The following is a 20423-nucleotide window of genomic DNA, read 5'->3' on the forward strand; positions in this document are numbered from 1 at the left end:
TTGATTGTCTTTTGAAAGTCTTTTTCTATCACTTCTGTTTATACGTTTTCAGCGTACGTGTCTGAGTCTGATACGTTCAGAAACCATCCCCTACAGCGAAAGCCACTCAAATTCCTAAACACTACAGAGAATCTCCTCACCCTTACAGAGAATCCAGCATACACACACACACCCTAAAACACATCGAGAGCCATACTTAACCTCCTAAAACAGACTCATAACAGCTCATTATGCTCTAACATACTTTTAGCTGTGATTCTAAGAAGACAAAACAAACTCTCTAGGAGACAAACCTTTCAACACATAATGAAACAAACCCAATCATACACATACCTGACGACAGACACAACTAAACAGACAGTAAAAGAGGAGGAGTGGTGTATGAAAGGATGATTAGATTTACATGTCCTAAGGATAGAAAGATGATGGGTGGATGAAAGACAGACATGATAGAACTGAATGACAGACAGACAGACAGACAGACAGACAGACAGACAGACAGACAGACAGACAGATAGATAGATAGATAGATAGATAGATAGATAGATAGATAGATAGATAGATAGATAGATAGATAGATAGATAGATAGATAGATAGATACTATACTCTTTACTGCCAGTTTTTTCTCTTTATCATTTTTTTTTTTTTTTTACAAAGCTATTAAACTAAACTAGAAAAATGTGCGAGAAAATTAAATCGATGTGGAAATGACAACAGCCCTTGAGATTTATGATTTAAGAGACTGGGCCCTAGGTTGCTGTAAATTGATCTCTTTTGCAGTTAGTAAGGGGTGAAAACTGGAAACAAATATTAGCGTCTTTGACAGCACGCATGATTCAGAGAGGCTGTTTTATAATGTTAATAATAAATATTGTCACATTTTACACTGTTACTGCCTTTAGTCTTTCAAATCTTACATAAATAGCTGCACACACACACACAAACACACACACACCCTGGGTATAATCCACCATCACTGCTTACTGTGCTGCCAAGCATAATTCATGCTGGGAAACACACACTGACCAGATCTCCTCCCTGTGCAACAGCACTTGGGAAATAATCACAGTTCAAGCATTCTCTCCACAAACACACTACATCATGTGTGTGTGAGAGAGTGTGTTTGTACACACACACAGGATTCCTGGAGGTGAGCTGGCAGAGACATGCTTTAAACCCCAAAATTGGCACTTATGAACTCCAGAACAACAGAGACACTGACATTTTTTCAACTTTAAGTACCAAAGTCACCAATTGTACAAAAAAAAAAAAAAAAAAAACAGTACAAGAGAGATTCTATAAATGTTTCTTCAGCTTTTAACATTCACATTCAACAATGATTCTAGAGATTATTAAATCTTTGAAAAGCACTATATATTATGCCTGTTCTCTATTCTACTTTTTTGTTCTGCTTGCCAATAAAATGAATCAAATGCGACATTTGGCAAGGATCATGATTAGAATGCCAGACCTACAAACCCATCTGTTGACCTTTATTATTATAATTATTATACCTCTCAATGTCAAGAAATGTCCTTGTCATGTTTTACCTTTCTAAATATGTAAATAAATAAATATGAATTGTATATTAATAATATTATTTTAATATAACTCAATTATATTTTGCATTAAGAAAATCAAGTATTTTTTCTAATTATTATTTTTTGCATTATGACATTATTTTAATTTAGTTTATACTTATTGAAATACCCATGTCTAGTATGATGTACACCACAGTACTGTAGTATTATTGCAATGCCTGTAATATTGTTTTTTTTTTTTTTTTTAATATCCAGACAGTGATTTTTTAATTGCTGTATCACAATAACAAGAAATGCATTTTTATTTCTTTATAGAAATGAGAATTTAAGAGGAAAATGCACTTGAATGAAAATAATGTCACAATGCAAAAAAAAAAAAAAACTTATTTGTTTTAAAAAAAGGCTTTGATTTCTTAATGCAAAATATAATGTCTTTTTTATTCTTTTGTGAGAATTCCCCCCATCCAAAATCGCAAAACACACACATTTATTGCATGTAATTGTGTGAAGGATGCTGATTGAGAAGTTGTTTAACTCTTACAGAAAGAGCTAATCAAACAAATCTCACACCCACACACACACCAATCTACACAAAAAGCAAAAACACTGATTAAGATGCCTACACACACAGAGAGAGAGAAAGAAATGATTATGAAGCAAGAGAAAGTTAAATGGGAGATATATAAATATATTTTTAACGTTTTTTGGGCTCAATCTCCATCTCTCCAAACACAATCACTCAGGTAAACAGCATGAATAATATTCACACTCACAGTATTCAGCAGGCTTGAGGGTAAGTGAGAAATCCACACACAAACACACACACGCACACACGCACGCACGCTCACACACACACACACACACACGCACACACACACACACACACACACACACAGACACACCATCTGTCTAAAGCCATGGAGGTTTTAACTGTGCTGCTCTGATATCAAGCACAGGTTTGTTGGGCAAGCATATCACCCTCTTAAAAAAGGTTCTATATAGAACCTTAGGGTTCTTGACTCAATTTGTAAGAAGCCTTTATGCCAGTTCTAAAGGAGAAATGTCTTAAATGATTGCATAGAAATTGTATTAAAACAAATTATAACAATCAACTAATTCCATAACATGATCCCATGATGGGAACCCCTAAAAGACTCTATATTATGAAGTACCTGACAGAACCCTTTAAGGTTAGAACATTTTCTTCAAAGAGTGGCATCCTTTTTTCAACAAACGATTCTTCTCAACCTCATGATGGGAAGTGTAATGTAAAGAGACACTCTTTCCAGACAGTAACTCACCGTCAAAGCTCTTGAACTGGACGTTGAGAGAGGCCTGTAAGGTGCGTCCAGACTCCTTCACCTGTGTTTCAAACTCTCTTCTGCTCAGGTTCAGGAGGTTCTCCTCCATCCCGGACGTGCAGCAGGTGTAACCCTGAGGACAGACCCGCAGGTGCTCACCTGAGAGAGACACAATTAACAACATCATCAGGACCGTCAGTAGAAGTGCATTTAACTTTCTCCATCCATCCATCCATCCATCCATTCATTCATTCATCATAACCCATAATATTTCAGTGGCTTGAGCCCCTGCCCCTTTAATGGCTAGTAAATTTGCAGTGCCGCCCCCCGGAATGCGATTTCATCCCCCAAATAAGATTTTTTTTTTTTTTTTCTCTTATGGTCACCAAGCCCTCAAAGATACAATAAAAACAGTAATATTGGAAAAAAATATTATTACAATTTAAAATGACTGTTTTCTATTTAAATACATTTTAAAATGCAATGTATTCCTTCAGAAATCATTCTAATATGCTGATTTGCTGCTCAAGAAACATTTTTGAGGAAACTGTGCTAGATTTTTTCAGTATTGTTTGATGAATAGAAAGTTCAAAATCCAAAATGCAAAAAGAAAAATCTATTATTTATATACAGTGCAATGCATAAGTGAATACACCCATGCTAAAGTTGACTAAAAAGAGGAATAAAAAATCATATTTTGGAAATTGAACTTAATGCCTTAATTTAAAAAATTAGGAAAAATCCAACCTTTAAGGACACCAATTTTCTTTGTGAATGAATAATGTATCGTAAATAAATAAATTTTCTTCCTTAAAATACATGGTGCATAAGTGAGTACACCCCTATGTTAAATTCCCATAGAGGCAGGCAGATTTTTATTTTTAAGTATTTAAAAAAAAAATTTTTTTGGATACTATGCATCCTGATAAAGTTCCCTTGGCCTTTGGAATTAAAATAGCCCCACATCATCACATAGCCTTCACCATACCTAGAGATTGGCATGGGGTACTTTCCATAAGATCATCTCTCAATGCAAATCAAACTAGCTTTTAGGCTAACTGAAATAAAACCATGCCAATCTCTAGGTATGGTGAAGGCTATGTGATGATGTGGGGCTATTTTAATGTAGAAATAACATAAAATTATTTTGTGTGTTAGTATATTTTAAATATTTGATCTAACAGGAAATATCCAGAAATTGAATGAACCTGACGTACATTTTGTGTGTTTTTGTCAATTCAAATGCAAAAGAGAAGTCAATATGATCTGAATGTGTCCGTGACTGACAACTGAACATCACAGCACGGTTATATAATGGAGTACAAATGATTTTTTTTATGATGGGAAGGAGGGGGCTGAAGAGTAATTGAAAGTTTCCACTCAATCGACTGGTGTTCACGCCTGTGTTATTGTTTTATAGAAGTGATGACCTGCTCAGTCGATATAAAAACTCTCTCTGTCCTTTCCAGTTTTCAATTTTCAGAGTGTTCTCTATTAACAGTTTGCAGCACAGTTGCATACAAAAAAAAAAAAAGTGCAAAATAAATGTAATAATACAATTAAAAACTAAGAATTATTATTAATTATTATTATCAGCAGTACAATTATTATTATTCATATTATTCCATTAACAACAATAAAACAAAAAATAATAAATGTTATTATTATATTGCTATTTTTTGTTATTTAATGATAAATAATAAATTCTTGGAAAACCAATTATTATTATTCCCTCTGATTAAGCTCTTATCAATATAAATTTTATTCTTATAAATTTCTATCAATTAGAAAGCCACATCATTCTTATTTATTGCCATCTTGGGCCATAAAGATGTGTGTATTTGTGTGTTAGTGTGTCTATCTTGTGTGGTACGTTAGTGTCAAATAAAGCAAGTGTCTACCTGTGACTTGTGTATCTGAGCACGTGTGTGTTTGTCAGCGGGTGAGAGTACACACTGTCAGAGACAGGATTCTTTTTCTAAAGTGCTGGGCTGTCAGCCATTTCTATCCTGAGCCTATTCTCCAATCCAAGGACAGAGGAAGCATATAAAAAAGCACACAGCAAACAGATGGAATTTAATGCGCTCTTATCTGAGCTTAATGTTACTGCTCAAGAAGGTTTACAGGCCCTTGAACAGCATAGCATTTGATTAAACCCACACAACTAATGTGTTTGGCCTCCAACATCCAAAGTGCAATAAACTGAAAACAGAAACCAAGGAAACAGACAAAATGTGTTTCTGTGAACCATGGCTGGTTAGGAAAAAAATTTGATATAGGGATGTGATTCATTGTCATTTATTTTGTGAGGCTGTGGACAGATGACACTGGGTTCAGCAGTCAGAAAGAGGATTCAGATTCTCATTTATTCCACACACAAAAAAATAAAATGAATGAATAAATAAATAAATAATAATAATAATAATAATAATAATAATAATAATAATAAAAAAAATTGAATTGAATTGAATTAAAAATACGATCTGAAAAAAGTGGGCATTCTGTCACAGAAAATGGCAGGAAATAATTTATCCTAATTAATTAAATTCTTGTTTGAATGGATACATTATATTAATGCACTATAAACTAAAACTGAGCTAGTTATTATCATTTATCTTTTAGTATTTTACCTAACAGACTAGTTACACAGAGGTGTCAAGCAATTTGTTGTGATCTTTTGGTGGCTGATATTCAGTGTTTTTGGCCGTAACAACCCCTGTTCGATTCTGACTCATGTGTGCTTGCTAAATTACCCCTTAGAGATCAATAAATCACATCTCTCTGTAAAGTGAGCTGAGCTGGGCTGGAGTTCTTTTCCGCCTCGATAAATTAGAGTTAATATAAAATAGATTACTCTGTAGGTAAAACTGGAAACATATAAACATCTTCTGGTTTCTGCCTAGAGAGATACCTTACATGACCCCTAATAAAAGCATTTAAAATAGTGAGTAAAACCAATGCTATTTCCCTCTAAGGTCTCTCATGGCCCACTAACACACACACACAGTAAGACTGGAGATTGAAGAAGGACCAATTCACAGACCATTAACTTATCTGAGAACTCTAGGGAGGAAAACTCCAATTAGGATCCAATTAGACCACAGAATGAGAATCCCAAATAAACTGTCTGTGTGTGTGTGTGTGTGTGTGTGTGTGTGAGTGAGTGAGTGAGTGAGTGAGTGAGTGAGTGAGTGAGTGAGTGAGTGAGTGAGAGAGAGAGAGAGAGAGAGAGAGAGAGAGAGAGAGAGAGAGAGAGAGAGAGAGAGAGAGAGAGAGAGAGAGAGAGAGAGAGAGAGAGAGAGAGAGAATGTTATTTTACAGGGAAAGGAAGGAAATGTTCACTTTAATCCGTTCAGCTCAAAGCATCAAATTAACACACACAGTCAGCCTGTATGTGTAGCAGTAACTATAGCATCACCACATTCAGAAGGAAGTGATTATGGATATCTATCTTAAAGAAACCTCTTGGAAGAGAACATTTATAACATGAGATTCCCAGAATACATTTCCTCCATGTGAATGTACACTACCGTTCAGAGGTTTGAGGAAGTGATTATGGATATCTATCCTAAAGAAACCTCTTGGAAGAGAACATTTATAACATGAGATTCCCAGAATACATTTCCTCCATGTGAATGTACACTACCGTTCAGAGGTTTGAGGTCAAAAGTCTGCAAATAGACCGCAAAAGTAAACAATAAGTTGCTTTATGTCAACGCTCTTTAAAATAAACCTTTAGCAACCTTTACCAGGCCCTGATGGAATTTACATAACACTTTACTCACAAAACATGCACATACATTAACACGCAATCGTATTACTCTTTTTTGTTTAAACATCTGAGCAATTTGGCCAGAGAAGATACGTCCCTCCTATACTTTACATGGTCGCTACACCACTAGTACAATCTTTAGATTCCCACTAAGCACAAGCCTTCCTATGTTACTTTAATCCTTTTCACCATCACCAGCCATCCAAACAGTTTTTATTTTATAGTAAACACAGTTATTACCTTTTATTTCCCGTTTCCTTCACAGTATTGCTAAAAGTGCATGCAAAGACAGTTAGCCTAGCAATTAGCCTATCAACACATTCTGAGGAAGCTGCTTAATGATGTTACAAAGCAGAGAAACAAGCAGGCATTGTCCATTTTGCTGTTTCTAAATGTAAAGTGGGTTGTTTTCAATCTATAAGGGAGACATGTCAGCAATTGTTTTAATTTCAGCACATTATTTAGCGGAGTGTCATAGATTTTTCCCTAAACCTAACTAAGTCCTATCTCATCTGACCTAAGTCTACCTGGGCCTATAATATTTACTCTAGTGCGTCTACACATCGATGTCGGCTGAGTACAACTCTATACCCTAGCGCGTCTACACATCGACGTCGGCTGAGTACAACTCTATACCCTAGCGCGTCTACACATCGACGTCGGCTGAGTACAACTCTATACCCTAGCGCGTCTACACATCGACGTCGGCTGGGTGCTAATCCTATACTCTAGCGCGTCTACACATCGACGTCGGCTGAGTCTAATCCTATGCCCTAGCGCGTCTACACATCGACGTCGGAGTCTAATCCTATACTCTAGCACGTCTACACATCGACGTCGGCTGAGTCTAATCCTATGCCCTAGCACGTCTACACATCGACGTCGGAGTCTAATCCTATACTCTAGCACGTCTACACATCGACGTCGGAGTCTAATCCTATACTCTAGCACGTCTACACATCGACATCGGCTGAGTCTAATCCTATACTCTAGCACGTCTACACATCGATGTCGACTGAGTCTAATCCTATGCCCTAGCACGTCTACACATCGACGTCGGAGTCTAATCCTATACTCTAGCACGTCAACACATCGACGTCGGAGTCTAATCCTATACTCTAGCACGTCTACACATCGACGTCGGAGTCTAATCCTATACTCTAGCACGTCTACACATCGACGTCGGCTGAGTCTAATCCTATGCCCTAGCGCGTCTACACATCGACGTCGGCTGGGTGCTAATCCTATACTCTAGCGCGTCTACACATCGACGTCGGCTGAGTCTAATCCTATGCCCTAGCGCGTCTACACATCGACGGCGGCTGAGTCTAATCCTATACTCTAGCGCGTCTACACATCGACGTCGACTGAGTCTAATCCTATGCCCTAGCGCGTCTACACATCGACGTCGGCTGAGTCTAATCCTATGCTCTAGCGCGTCTACACATCGACGTCGACTGAGTCTAATCCTATGCCCTAGCGCGTCTACACATCGACGTCGACTGAGTCTAATCCTATGCCCTAGCGCGTCTACACATCGACGTCGACTGAGTCTAATCCTATGCCCTAGCGCGTCTACACATCGACGTCGGCTGAGTCTAATCCTATGCCCTAGCGCGTCTACACATCGACGTCGGCTGAGTCTAATCCTATACTCTAGCGCGTCTACACATCGACGGCGGCTGAGTCTAATCCTATACCCTAGCACGTCTACACATCGACGTCGACTGAGTCTAATCCTATGCCCTAGCGCGTCTACACATCGACGTCGGAGTCTAATCCTATACTCTAGCACGTCTACACATCGACGTCGGCTGAGTCTAATCCTATGCCCTAGCACGTCTACACATCGACGTCGGAGTCTAATCCTATACTCTAGCACGTCTACACATCGACGTCGGAGTCTAATCCTATACTCTAGCACGTCTACACATCGACGTCGGCTGAGTCTAATCCTATACTCTAGCACGTCTACACATCGATGTCGACTGAGTCTAATCCTATGCCCTAGCACGTCTACACATCGACGTCGGAGTCTAATCCTATACTCTAGCACGTCTACACATCGACGTCGGAGTCTAATCCTATACTCTAGCACGTCTACTCCTATACTCTAGCACGTCTACACATCGACGTCGGAGTCTAATCCTATACTCTAGCACGTCTACACATCGACGTCGGCTGAGTCTAATCCTATGCCCTAGCGCGTCTACACATCGACGTCGGCTGAGTCTAATCCTATACTCTAGCGCGTCTACACATCGACGTCGGCTGAGTCTAATCCTATGCCCTAGCGCGTCTACACATCGACGGCGGCTGAGTCTAATCCTATACTCTAGCGCGTCTACACATCGACGTCGACTGAGTCTAATCCTATGCCCTAGCGCGTCTACACATCGACGTCGGCTGAGTCTAATCCTATACTCTAGCGCGTCTACACATCGACGTCGACTGAGTCTAATCCTATGCCCTAGCGCGTCTACACATCGACGTTGACTGAGTCTAATCCTATGCCCTAGCGCGTCTACACATCGACGTCGACTGAGTCTAATCCTATGCCCTAGCGCGTCTACACATCGACGTCGGCTGAGTCTAATCCTATGCCCTAGCGCGTCTACACATCGACGTCGGCTGAGTCTAATCCTATACTCTAGCGCGTCTACACATCGACGGCGGCTGAGTCTAATCCTATACTCTAGCGCGTCTACACATCAACGTCGGCTGGGTGCTAATACCTGTTCCCCTAACTAGCTTACTTCCTGCGCAGGAATAATCGTATAATACAAAACAATAATTGTCCTTTAAATGCTTTAATCACGGCCGGAGGATCTCTCGAACAGTTCTCAGAGAATCTCCCCCAAGAAGAAGCAAGGCCGGAGGATCTCAGACAAATTCCATTGAGAATCCCACCAGCTAAAACGAATACAACAGTTTTTATAGAATAGCGAGGTATGGCAAAATGATATGAATTTGATTGGTTCTTCATATGCAAACCCTTCTGTTACTAGGTAAAGCAAACTTTGTTTTAATGATTACTTCATTGTTAATCACAAGGTTCAAATTTAGTCATCTGTCTAGTTTCAATTCCCATATTTGTTATTTATACACTCACACAACCAAAGTAAAAGAGGTATGGCAACACAACATACAACATTCAAAAACAGGACAGAACGTTTTAGTACATTGTGTTTCAAAGTGTTATCATGTTAGGCCTAAAAAGAGAAATAAGGTTAGATGTTAGAAACATGGTTAGTTTAATATACAGTTTACTATTTTATCTATTAAAAATCCACCACAGGAGATTGCAGGAACATTCGGATTAAGGTTAATGCACTCTAGAGAAAAAGTGTGTGTGAAAAAGCCGATGACATTCATTAGCATGTCAAACTTTGAAAACTTCCCATTTATTCCTCACATACAGAAGAGTGCGAGTTATCAGCAGGGACACTTTATCTGAGTGATTTGATATGAAACATTTAACACGCTAGCTCTTCACCACCCAATCAATACAACAAGAGCCCTCATCCTAAAACACTTTTCTGAGGTATTTGATAAATGAGTTTGCCAGTGGCGTGCATTTCTCCTAACGATCCACTGCAAACAACGACGATTGTGAAGCTGCGTGTCTAGCATTAATGAGAGCATTTGAATTCTGGGATAGATAGGAGAAGCATCCTATGATAGCATCACTCATTCACATACACAAGCATCCGGCACTGTAACAGACCCTTACACAGAAGTACTCTGGCTGTACCATGGTAAAATGGTGGTATCAGTAATACACTATACCGTTCAAAGGTTTGGGGTCGGTAAGATTTTTAAAATATGTCTCTTATGCTCAACAAGGCTGCATTTATTTGATCAAAAATACAGTAAAGACAGTAATGTTATGAAATAGTATTACAATTTAAAATAACTGCTATATATTTTTAACTGCAATTTATTCCTGTGATGCAAAGCTGAATTTTCAGCATCATTTCTCTAGACTTCACTGTCACACAATCCTTCTGAAATCATTCTAATATGCTAATTTACTGTTCAAGAAACATTATTATTATCAATTATCAATATTATTATCAATGATGAAAACAGTGTGATTTTTTTCAGGATTATTTGATGAATAGAAAGTTTAAAAAACATTTATTTGATATCAAAATCTTTTGTAACATCATAAAAGTATTTTGATCAATTTAATGCATCCTATAGCTGAATAAAAGTATTAATTTATTTATAAAAATGAATGGCTTCTGAATGGCTGTCAATGCATCACAAATGTACAAACAAAAAAAAGCACTTGTTCTCGAATCAGCTAATCTCAGACTTGAATATGCATCTCAAAAATTATGAAATCTTGTCAGAGCTCAGTAATACATCATAGTGTTCTGGTTTATTAATGTCACTTGCATCAGATGAGAGGAAGTAGAGATATCATAGGAAGTTGCAAGACCCATTCTAGTGATTTGCCTCGTTAAATAAATCCCAGACAGAAATCCCACCCACACACCACTCCTGTCACACACACACAGAGAGAGAGAGGGTTATCAGGAACATGATGGATTACAGCGCGTTTTAGAAATGAAGCCTGAACAGAGACACACACACACACAGTGGCGTTCAGTATCACTGAGCTAGTGTTGTGGGCAGAGAGACAGGACAGATGATCCGGTGTGTAAAACTAAACACAAGATTATCACTGTAACATCTTTCTGTCTGCCGCTGGATCAGTTTATTTCACTGGGATTATTTCCTACAAATTCAACCAATGCAGTCATGGGGTTTTTGTGTCATTTTGGCACATGTCTGCAGTGTTTTAGCACCCAATTCACAAAAATATATTATGCAAATAGAGTATGTTGCAAACAGACCCACCAAATTACTGCTTGACCATGCATACAAATTATAACAGTATTTTACTGTATATCATTCGAGGAATTGCTGCTGGACACCCCGCTCACAATTGCTGTTTCGGTCTCTTTTTTCTTGACAAGAATTGCGCTTATTTAGACGCAGAACCCTCTCTTTACAACCACAACACACAGAAGACCTTTCAGGTGCACACTCCAACAAGCACAGAATAGATAGAGGGAGATTGAGTGAACGGCGAACAGTAGATAAAAGAGATAGTGGAACAGTTCATACAACATGAATTAATATGGAGTCGATTAAAGCAGCGTCAAAACTTTGCATGCATGTAGCCTAGTATGTATTTGTTATGCATCACATTTTAGAACATGGCTCTCAAATGTATGGACTAAAATATAATGCTATGTGAGATCACAACATTAGTTGTGACAACATACATTTTTCATCTGTAATTTTAATGCACAAAAAAAGTATGAGAAGTGTGCATTTCTAAAAGAAAATCACCGCCAATTTTGCGGACAAATGAAAATGGATCACATTTAAATGTGCATAAGATAACTAATTTTACATTCTGGCATTTATATGCGGCCGGTGTGATGACAAATCAGGTCCTCCCTCGAATTTGGGTCTCTGTTAGGACCCCAAGCCATCCCATTGGCTCCAATTTTTGTTTGTTTAAAAGCTACTCTTTTAAGCTCCTGATTACAATTCCAACAAAATCATGTTATGATAAAAGCTATTTGAACTACGTTATAATGACAGTTTATGTCTATAGTACTTATGTACTAGCATAGCATACAAATACCCGATTAGCATGTGATGAACTAGCCGTCCTTATTCACTGAAAATATTCCCCTCTGCTGTTGCTCTCAAATCAAATATGTGCTTTTCGGTGTGTAAGTGATGGTTATGAAACATGATTTGATCAATATTTCATGTCACTGACATCCAACCTGTGCAATAGCCACCTATTTCATTCAAGAGCAATGACAGAGTGGAACATGTTCAGTTTAGTCGCTGCTGAAAGAAAAAAAAAAACTCTGTCCCGTCACTTTTTGCTGTTTCAGCTCAATAGAAAACAGGACTACATGGCACTGACAGGAGGCCTTGTTAAACAGACAGGTAATGCTGAGATGACATTCAGATGATCCAAGTTTTGCCGAGAGGAATCTGGATTTGCATCTGTCTCCCCCATCTAGAATCACAGGCAAAAATCACTGAAGCAGAGCTGACTGGACAGTTTTTCACACGCAGCCTCATCAGCAGGCATTTATTGGTGTAAATGAGGGATTTGAGAAATGAATGTGAAAAATATGAAAGTTGAGAAAACAGGGGGCATCTGTTTACTGTCAGATGTGGTGTAATTCAACACTGCATAATGATACGAAAGTCATTCATTTACAAATTTTCCTATAAAGAAACAGACTGAAGGGTTTTCACAAAAAACTGCATCACTTTACAATTTCTTGGAATCAATATTATAGTAAAAAATATTAAATATCTAGTGCCTGACATTATGGTTTCAGCATAAGTAGCCTAATAACAGTAAAGCCAGCTTGCAGTTAGTCATTCAGGACGCTAACTATGAGCTATCTTTACTGCAGTGGGATATTAGTAGTGAACGGGATCCGAGAACCAGCTGGGCTCTGTGGCCCGTGGTGCAGCGCGTTCTGTTCCCTGTGGGAGAGTTCCTCAGGGACACTGACATGGATCTAAATCAGTGTCTAATCCGCTCACTTGTCAGGCCGACGCAGGTGAGCATCAGCGCCCTACATCTGCATGCTAACCTGCTTTCGAGTCTGCATGGTGATTCGCTTCTCATTCCTGTTGTCCCAGTTTCTGAATGAATCGAGTCATAAATGCATTGGGACTAGGAGAATTACAGCGCAGCTGGTGTGTCTGAGATGGCCTAAAAGGTTTACACAGCACAATTTTAGTAGAGTTAAATTGGACTATTTTTATTGAATAGTCAAGGTTTCTTGCACAAATAAAACAGATTTTCAATATGTTCAGCTCTCTTGTTGATTTAACAGGCGGTTTTTATAACAAAGAGGTGAAAGGTTTGTTTAGTGGCTGAAAAAATGTTCAAGAAAAGACTCAGTTCTTGACCTGATCTACAGATGGGCTTTGGTTAATCCGTTTCGTCTGCTTTTGTTTTAACATTCATTATGGACACAGTCTACTGGAAAAGGCAATCCCCTCTGTGTCTTGGTGTTTTGACAGCATGAGATATTTTGGACTTTTGTAATTTGTGTGTGTGTGTGTGTGTGTATTTGTGTCTGTGAGGGTATGAACATTTAGTGAACCTTGTTGCTGAGATACAAAGGAAGTATTAATCAAGGACAAATATAAATTTGTTAATGGCGCAAACACACACACACACACACACACACATATATACACACACACGTTTTATAAAATCTGGAATCCTATTAAGGGAGAATAAAATGCTATATGAAACTTATAATAAATGTTAAATGTTTGACTTCGTTTGATTATATTTTATATATATATATATATATATATATATATATATATATACATACATGCAGATTAATTATAAAATGTATTTATAATATAATCAGTATAATAATATATAATAATAAACATTATTATTATTATTAATAAATATTAATAAAATATAAATGAAATAAAATATACATTATCTAGATATATAATCTGAAATGTTATTAGAGAAAATAAAATTATATATGAAAAGTATAATTAATAAATAATTTAGATTTTAAAATGTAAAATTATATATAGATGTCTTTTTTTTTTTCAATAATTATACATCAATTATTTATACATTAATAATTAGAAAATACAATGGTTATCTATGGAGAACTAATCTGGCATATTCTATAATGAAACTTATTTGTATAGAATGTGACAATAACTTGATTGAAATATAAATATTATACGTACATGTATGTACTATACAAGCACATTACGCAATTGAATAAACAGTGGGTTGTAAGAACAAAACACAGGGTTTACGTTCAAATAAAGCATGCTGAAGTGTGAATTCACCTCAAAGTGTGTTTGAAATGAGACGGCACTAGTCAAAAAACTTTCTGCACACTCTGTAAAGCCTAGAGCAGCTGTCCATGAATCAGCAGACACTGTGGTCCCTTCATGAAATAAGGGCACAAAAACACAATTCAGCTGTCTTTCTATTCTTCACTCTTTCAACACAACACCCACATCAGTCACCAGCAACTGATGAATCACACACATTCACAGGTTTGTGTTTGTCTGGAATATCTCAGCTCCTCGGGCTGGATCAGAGCAAGTGCAAAACTCTGCATCAGTCTGTCTGTCTGTTCCCTTCTCTTGTTTGCTCTCTCTCTCTCTCTCTCTCTCTCTCTCTCTGCTGAAATCTGTCAGCCCTTACTCAAGAGAGCAGATTCGCAGTCGCCCCAAATGTCGACAGCTCGCTTCACTATGAATGTGTTTGAACTAAGAAATAGACTGAGACTTTAGTGGAAGAAAAGCAATGCAATGAGCAAAGGGTCGACTGAGTCAAATCTGACACCCACAGAGATAACTCGAAAGGAAAATTTAATTAAATAATTTGAATGAGAATATAACTCAGTTATTTCTCTTAAACAGTGATGAGAATGAATATGCATTTAATTAAATGTAATGTGTGAAACAGGATTTTTACTGATAAAAAGCTTAAGCTAAAGTAACTACATCTTTAATTAACATTCGATTAGCATACATTTTTCCATAAGTGTAGCCTTTCCAGTAACAAACTACTTTTCTTCGCAAGTAGCCAAGCGGTATCGGGTGACAAGACACTACATCACTGTTTTATGTTATCACGTTGCACAAGCCAAGCCAAGTGAGCAGAGACATGTTCTCTTAACACATTCACATTAACTCTTTCACTCGGATGTAGCGTCAAAGTTTTAGGTTAAGTTATGTCACTTTCCACTCCAGTTATGTCCAGTCATGGGAGTTCAGCTCCTATCTGCAAAATCATATAACATCAGTGTTACTAAATACCATTTAATAATTTAGGGTCGGTAAGATTTTCTCAATGTTTTTGAAAGAAGTCTCTTATGCTCACCAATGCATTTATTTGATCAAAAATACAGTAATATTGTGAAATATTATTACTAATTAAAACAACTTTTCTATTTCAATATATTTTAAAATGTAATTGATTTCTCTGATGACAAAGCTGAATTATCTTCAATACCAAATAATTCTAACATGCTTATTTGGTGCTCAAGAAATATTTCTTATTATCACAGTTGAAAAATGGTAAGCAGTGCTGATTAATGTTTTTATTAATTTAATGCATCCTTGGTGAATACAAATTAATTGATTATATACATATATTTATAATGTTACAAAATAATTCTATTTTAAACGGTATTCAAATGATTTCTTAATGATCATGTAACACTGACAACTTGGGTAATAGATAAATAAAATAAATATTTTTATAGCAGTTATTTTAAACTGTGATAATATTGAATATATTTTTGATCAACTAAATGCAGCTTTGGGACACCCTATTTTAAAAACAAAAAAATTGCACTGATCCCAAACTTTTGGACAGTACCGTATATAAATATATATGAAAAACAGGAATCTTATTTCAAATGAGGAATAAAATGAACATAAAAGGCACAATAAGATGTAACAACAGTTCATAAATCATAAATTGTGCTTATTTTAAGGCTTTTTTTTCTATTTTTAAGTTGTATTAATTTATTAATTTTAATTTTGGAAAAGAGAAACATATGTGAACATATATGTTGATCCATGAAGAAACGTTGAGCCTCCTGGGCTTTGGAAGAGCAACCTCTGCAATAAAATGTGCCTCTGGCCAGAGCAGTCAGCCTATCTCAAGAGCGCAGATGCAGAGTCGCCTCAAACCAAGTAGAAGACTCAACTTCAGAGGAAGAGGGTCAGAGCAGAAAGCACGTCAAACGAGGCGATCCTGACATTCACGTTCAAATGAAATCTCAAAATACACATATGTATTCTCCTCTCTCTCTCTCTCTCTCTCTCTCTCTCTCTCTCTCTCTCTCTCTCTCTCACACACACACACACACACACACACACACACACACACACACACACACACGCACACACCTTTGTGCCCATGTGGGTGGGATACACTCCATCTCACTGATAGCCTAAGGTAAGGTCCTGTTAAGTGTGTGTGTGTGTGTGTGTGTGTGTGTGTGTGTGTGTGTGTGTGTGTGTGGTGTGTGTGTGTGTGTGTGTGTGTGGTGTGTGTGTGTGTGTGTGTGTGTGTGTGTGTGTGTCAGTCTCTGTGTCCTGAGGGTTACATGTCTGTTGATATGCAGAAAGTTCAAGTAACATTGACTAGCCTTTGTTTCCCCAATACAGAAACAATTCCATTCCAACATTTTTAACACCCAGCGGGCAAGAATCAAGTTCATCCAGGAAGACTTAAATACACTCTGGAAAACTGAAATATTCATCGTATCACCTCAGGAGATATGAATGAGAGGTGAAGGCAAATATAATTTAGCTGTCAGGACGGAGTTGTGCTGGGGTTCTGCTAGTCTACGGCACAATCACTGTGGTCTCCAATAGCGTGGGAGCACTAACTGGACAGGCTAAAGCCTAACACATCATAACACAAACCGTTATAGCTTTTCTTTCAGCTACAACATCTAACACTTAAATTAGACCTTTATATTTTAGAATAAATAAGATACGTTTCAGTACAAAACTCGATGCTATCATTTTGAAGTGTGTGGTTGCGAAGGCACTGCTATAGGTGTAACCGGTCCTACTCAACCCTCTCCGAGCGGGATTCAAACCGTGGTCTCTGGCGTGGGACGCGGGCGCTCTAACAAGGAGGTTAAAGACCGCAGCCTTTAGTGTCAGTCACTAGAGAACCTCTTGAGATAAGGGGAGTGAGGTTTACACGTACAGCCAGGGCTCTCAAGTCTCACGCATTGGGCGTGAGACACACGCATTTCAACCCGTTCACACGCTCACACGCCACACCTTGTATTTCTCACGCAGAGACATTACGAGGATTACGCCCTCCAAGTTGCGGCGCTATTTTTTAAACCGTGAAACAGGTAGAGGAATCAAGTGAGTTCCTTATAGAGATTTGAAGGCCCTGACACGGACCAGCTAATCAAATAAAAAAATATGGCTACCGAACAGCCAATCAGAAAATAGCATTGCTGTATCTGGGTAAGATTTTCACAGGCTCGTGCGTGCGACACAGATTCTTCAGATGCTCGCTGAAGTAACGTAACGGTTACAGAGGAGGACAGCGGCTGTCACATTTTAAATGATTTACATCTCGCCAAACTAATTTCTACAGAGTACAGACTGATCAATGTGGGAGAAGAACATCCTATGTAAGTCATCTCACCATTGCTGGGGAATATGTGTCCAGACAGCTGGTAACGTTATGTTAGCTAACAGTTTGACCAGACTATCACGTGAATTAGCCTGTCTAGCCTGTTGAATCCCTGGTAGTTTTATCTTAAGTAACTTAATTCACAAAGCAGTTGAGACCAACTTCTAGGAAGGACATTACCAACTTAAAGGGATAGTTCACCCAAAAATGAAAATTCTGTCAGTAATTACTCACCCTCATTTTGTTCCAACCCCGTAAGACCTTCGTTCATCTTCGGAACACAAATTAAGATATTTTTTTATTAAATCTGAGAGCTGGATCACTCCTCCATAGGCTTCTAAGTGATTTGAACTTGCTGGCCCAGAAAAGTTATTAAAGAGATCGTTAATATAGTCCAAGTGACTACAGTGGCTCAATCTTAAGTTTACGTACAACACAGAAGCGTTGCGTTAAAACACTACGTGAATTCACTCGAGGCCCACAGAGAAGGAAATGAATAGTAAAATAAAGTCTTTTTTTTTTTTTTGCGCACAAAAAGTATTCTCTATAATAATATATATATATATATAATATATAATAAGTATTATACACACACACACACACAAATAAATGCTGAATTAAATAAATATTATTTTATTTGTAAGAATATGTGTCATTTATGAGATCAGACACCCGTCCCCACCAAACCCCTGCCGCCGCTGCGTCCACCGCCAAAATCTCACTCTGAACTCAGTTCAAAACTTGAGAGCCCTGCGTACAGCTCTTACTGGCCTACGACAGTTACATAGGATTGCTAAGGTATTTTACCATATTGTTTTGTATTTAGCATATTGGTAGCATTTCAACTATGTACGGCACATAAATAGCATAACAGAGTTTGTCATTAGCTATACTGCAATGTCCTAAAAACAAAAACAACATGCACAAATACTGGGTAGTTCATTTTCTAATTATATCAAATGATTATGTATCAATATTTTTTTGGTGTTGAATGTAGTATAAGTACACTACTGTTCAAAAGTTTGGGATGAGTAAGATTTTTTTTAATGTTTACGAAAGAAGTATCTTATACTCACCAAGGTTGCATTATTTTTAGCAAAAAACTATACTGTATAGTAAAAACTCTAATATTGTGAAATATTTTTCTGTTTTAATATTTTTACATGTAATTTATTCCTGTGATGCAAAGCTGAATTTTCAGCATCTTTACTGAAAAGTCTTTACAGTCTTCAGTGTCACATGATCCTTCAGAAATCATTCTAATATGCTGATTTGCTGCCCAAGAAACATTTATTATCATTACCAATGCTTTTGAGCAGTATAACCATAACTTTTGAGCATGTAATCAATAATCATAAAATGTTAAAACGTTTAAAGACTTTGTCAAAGACAAGCCAATTAGGAAAAAATAATCCCAAAAGACAATTTAAGTAAATATAGGCTTATCTAATGGAGCAAATAATAATAATAATTTCAAAGCATAAACATCTGCTTTTTATTACATTCAAGCTACTTCAAATGTTATCATTCACAGGAAGTGATGTCACACTCCTTGTCTTTTCCAAGGTCATGCATTGTAGCAATTGCCCACATTGATCCATAACAGTGTGTCTCACCGTCACATGGGCATCTGACACAAAGGAGTCTGAGACACAGTCATTGGACCCATGCTGCTGACTCATGTGGAGCCATAATGTGATATTTCAGCACAATGTGCGTCTTTGAGTGATATCGTGCAAACGCTGGCATGAACGCTGGCACAAAGCAATCTAGCATGAGGATTAGCTCCAGAAATCTGACAAACTCCTGGCAGAAACATCCTTGAGCGTCCAGGAATTCAGTCACCCAGTTCTTTAAATTCCATTCGCCTCATGTGATTTGAGAACAACAAATGTCAATTAAATAAAATTTTAAGTGAATAAACAACAGCACCTTTTACACAGTGAGAAATCAAATCTAATATTTTGATTAATTAGTCAGATGGCATAACATCACATATTAAGATGTGAATGAGAGCAGAAGTCAAGTGGGAAACTGGGCCGCATTCAGCCTGAAACGCTGCTTGACTGGGAAGCCCATAGCCGGGCATCATGCCATGCCAGCCTGTCCTATCAGGCTGACACACGCGACAACACGCACTCGCACAAGCACACACACAGTAAGCAAGGGTCCACAAGAGTTCATCTGCCCCTGTCTCTGCCTGAGTACAATCCAATTTAAAGTTTTCAAATTCCACATACACGCATCATTCACACTCTCTTATACCCCTTACACACAGAGCGTTGATCCCAGAAAATTGCCATATAATTGCTAGAGTGACTTTTGTGTGAACGCAAACACGTCCCGGGATGGGGGCCTAGTAACTTTGCCAGGATCAGTCCCGGAAGCGCGCCCCGTGTGAACAAAAGGCAGGACCAATGCCGTAAGGGATGTGTCGTAGTGATGACTCTGAAGCTGAGATTGTTCGCCAGCTTAGTGGAATGGTACGCAATGTGAAAAAAAAATGCACAAGCATGGTTTCGAGAGAGAGAAATCGCAGACCATAATAAGCAAACTTAGATGCTGCGGAGAC

The 20423-nt window shown here is 37.8% G+C and overlaps 1 protein-coding gene across 1 annotated transcript in view; it reads right to left on the reverse strand.

The window, feature by feature from the left end:
• The window catches only part of gpc1b (glypican 1b), a 79154-nt gene that overhangs the window by 29454 nt on the left and 29277 nt on the right, over positions 1-20423 (reverse strand). The window contains exon 2 of the mRNA XM_084120372.1: positions 2844-3002. Coding sequence (XP_083976498.1) covers positions 2844-3002 — 159 coding nt within the window. The remainder of the gene's footprint in view (positions 1-2843; positions 3003-20423) is intronic.

The sequence above is a fragment of the Abramis brama genome, assembly GCF_963993115.1.
Source record: "Abramis brama genome assembly, chromosome: 7".
NCBI lineage: Eukaryota > Metazoa > Chordata > Actinopteri > Cypriniformes > Leuciscidae > Abramis > Abramis brama.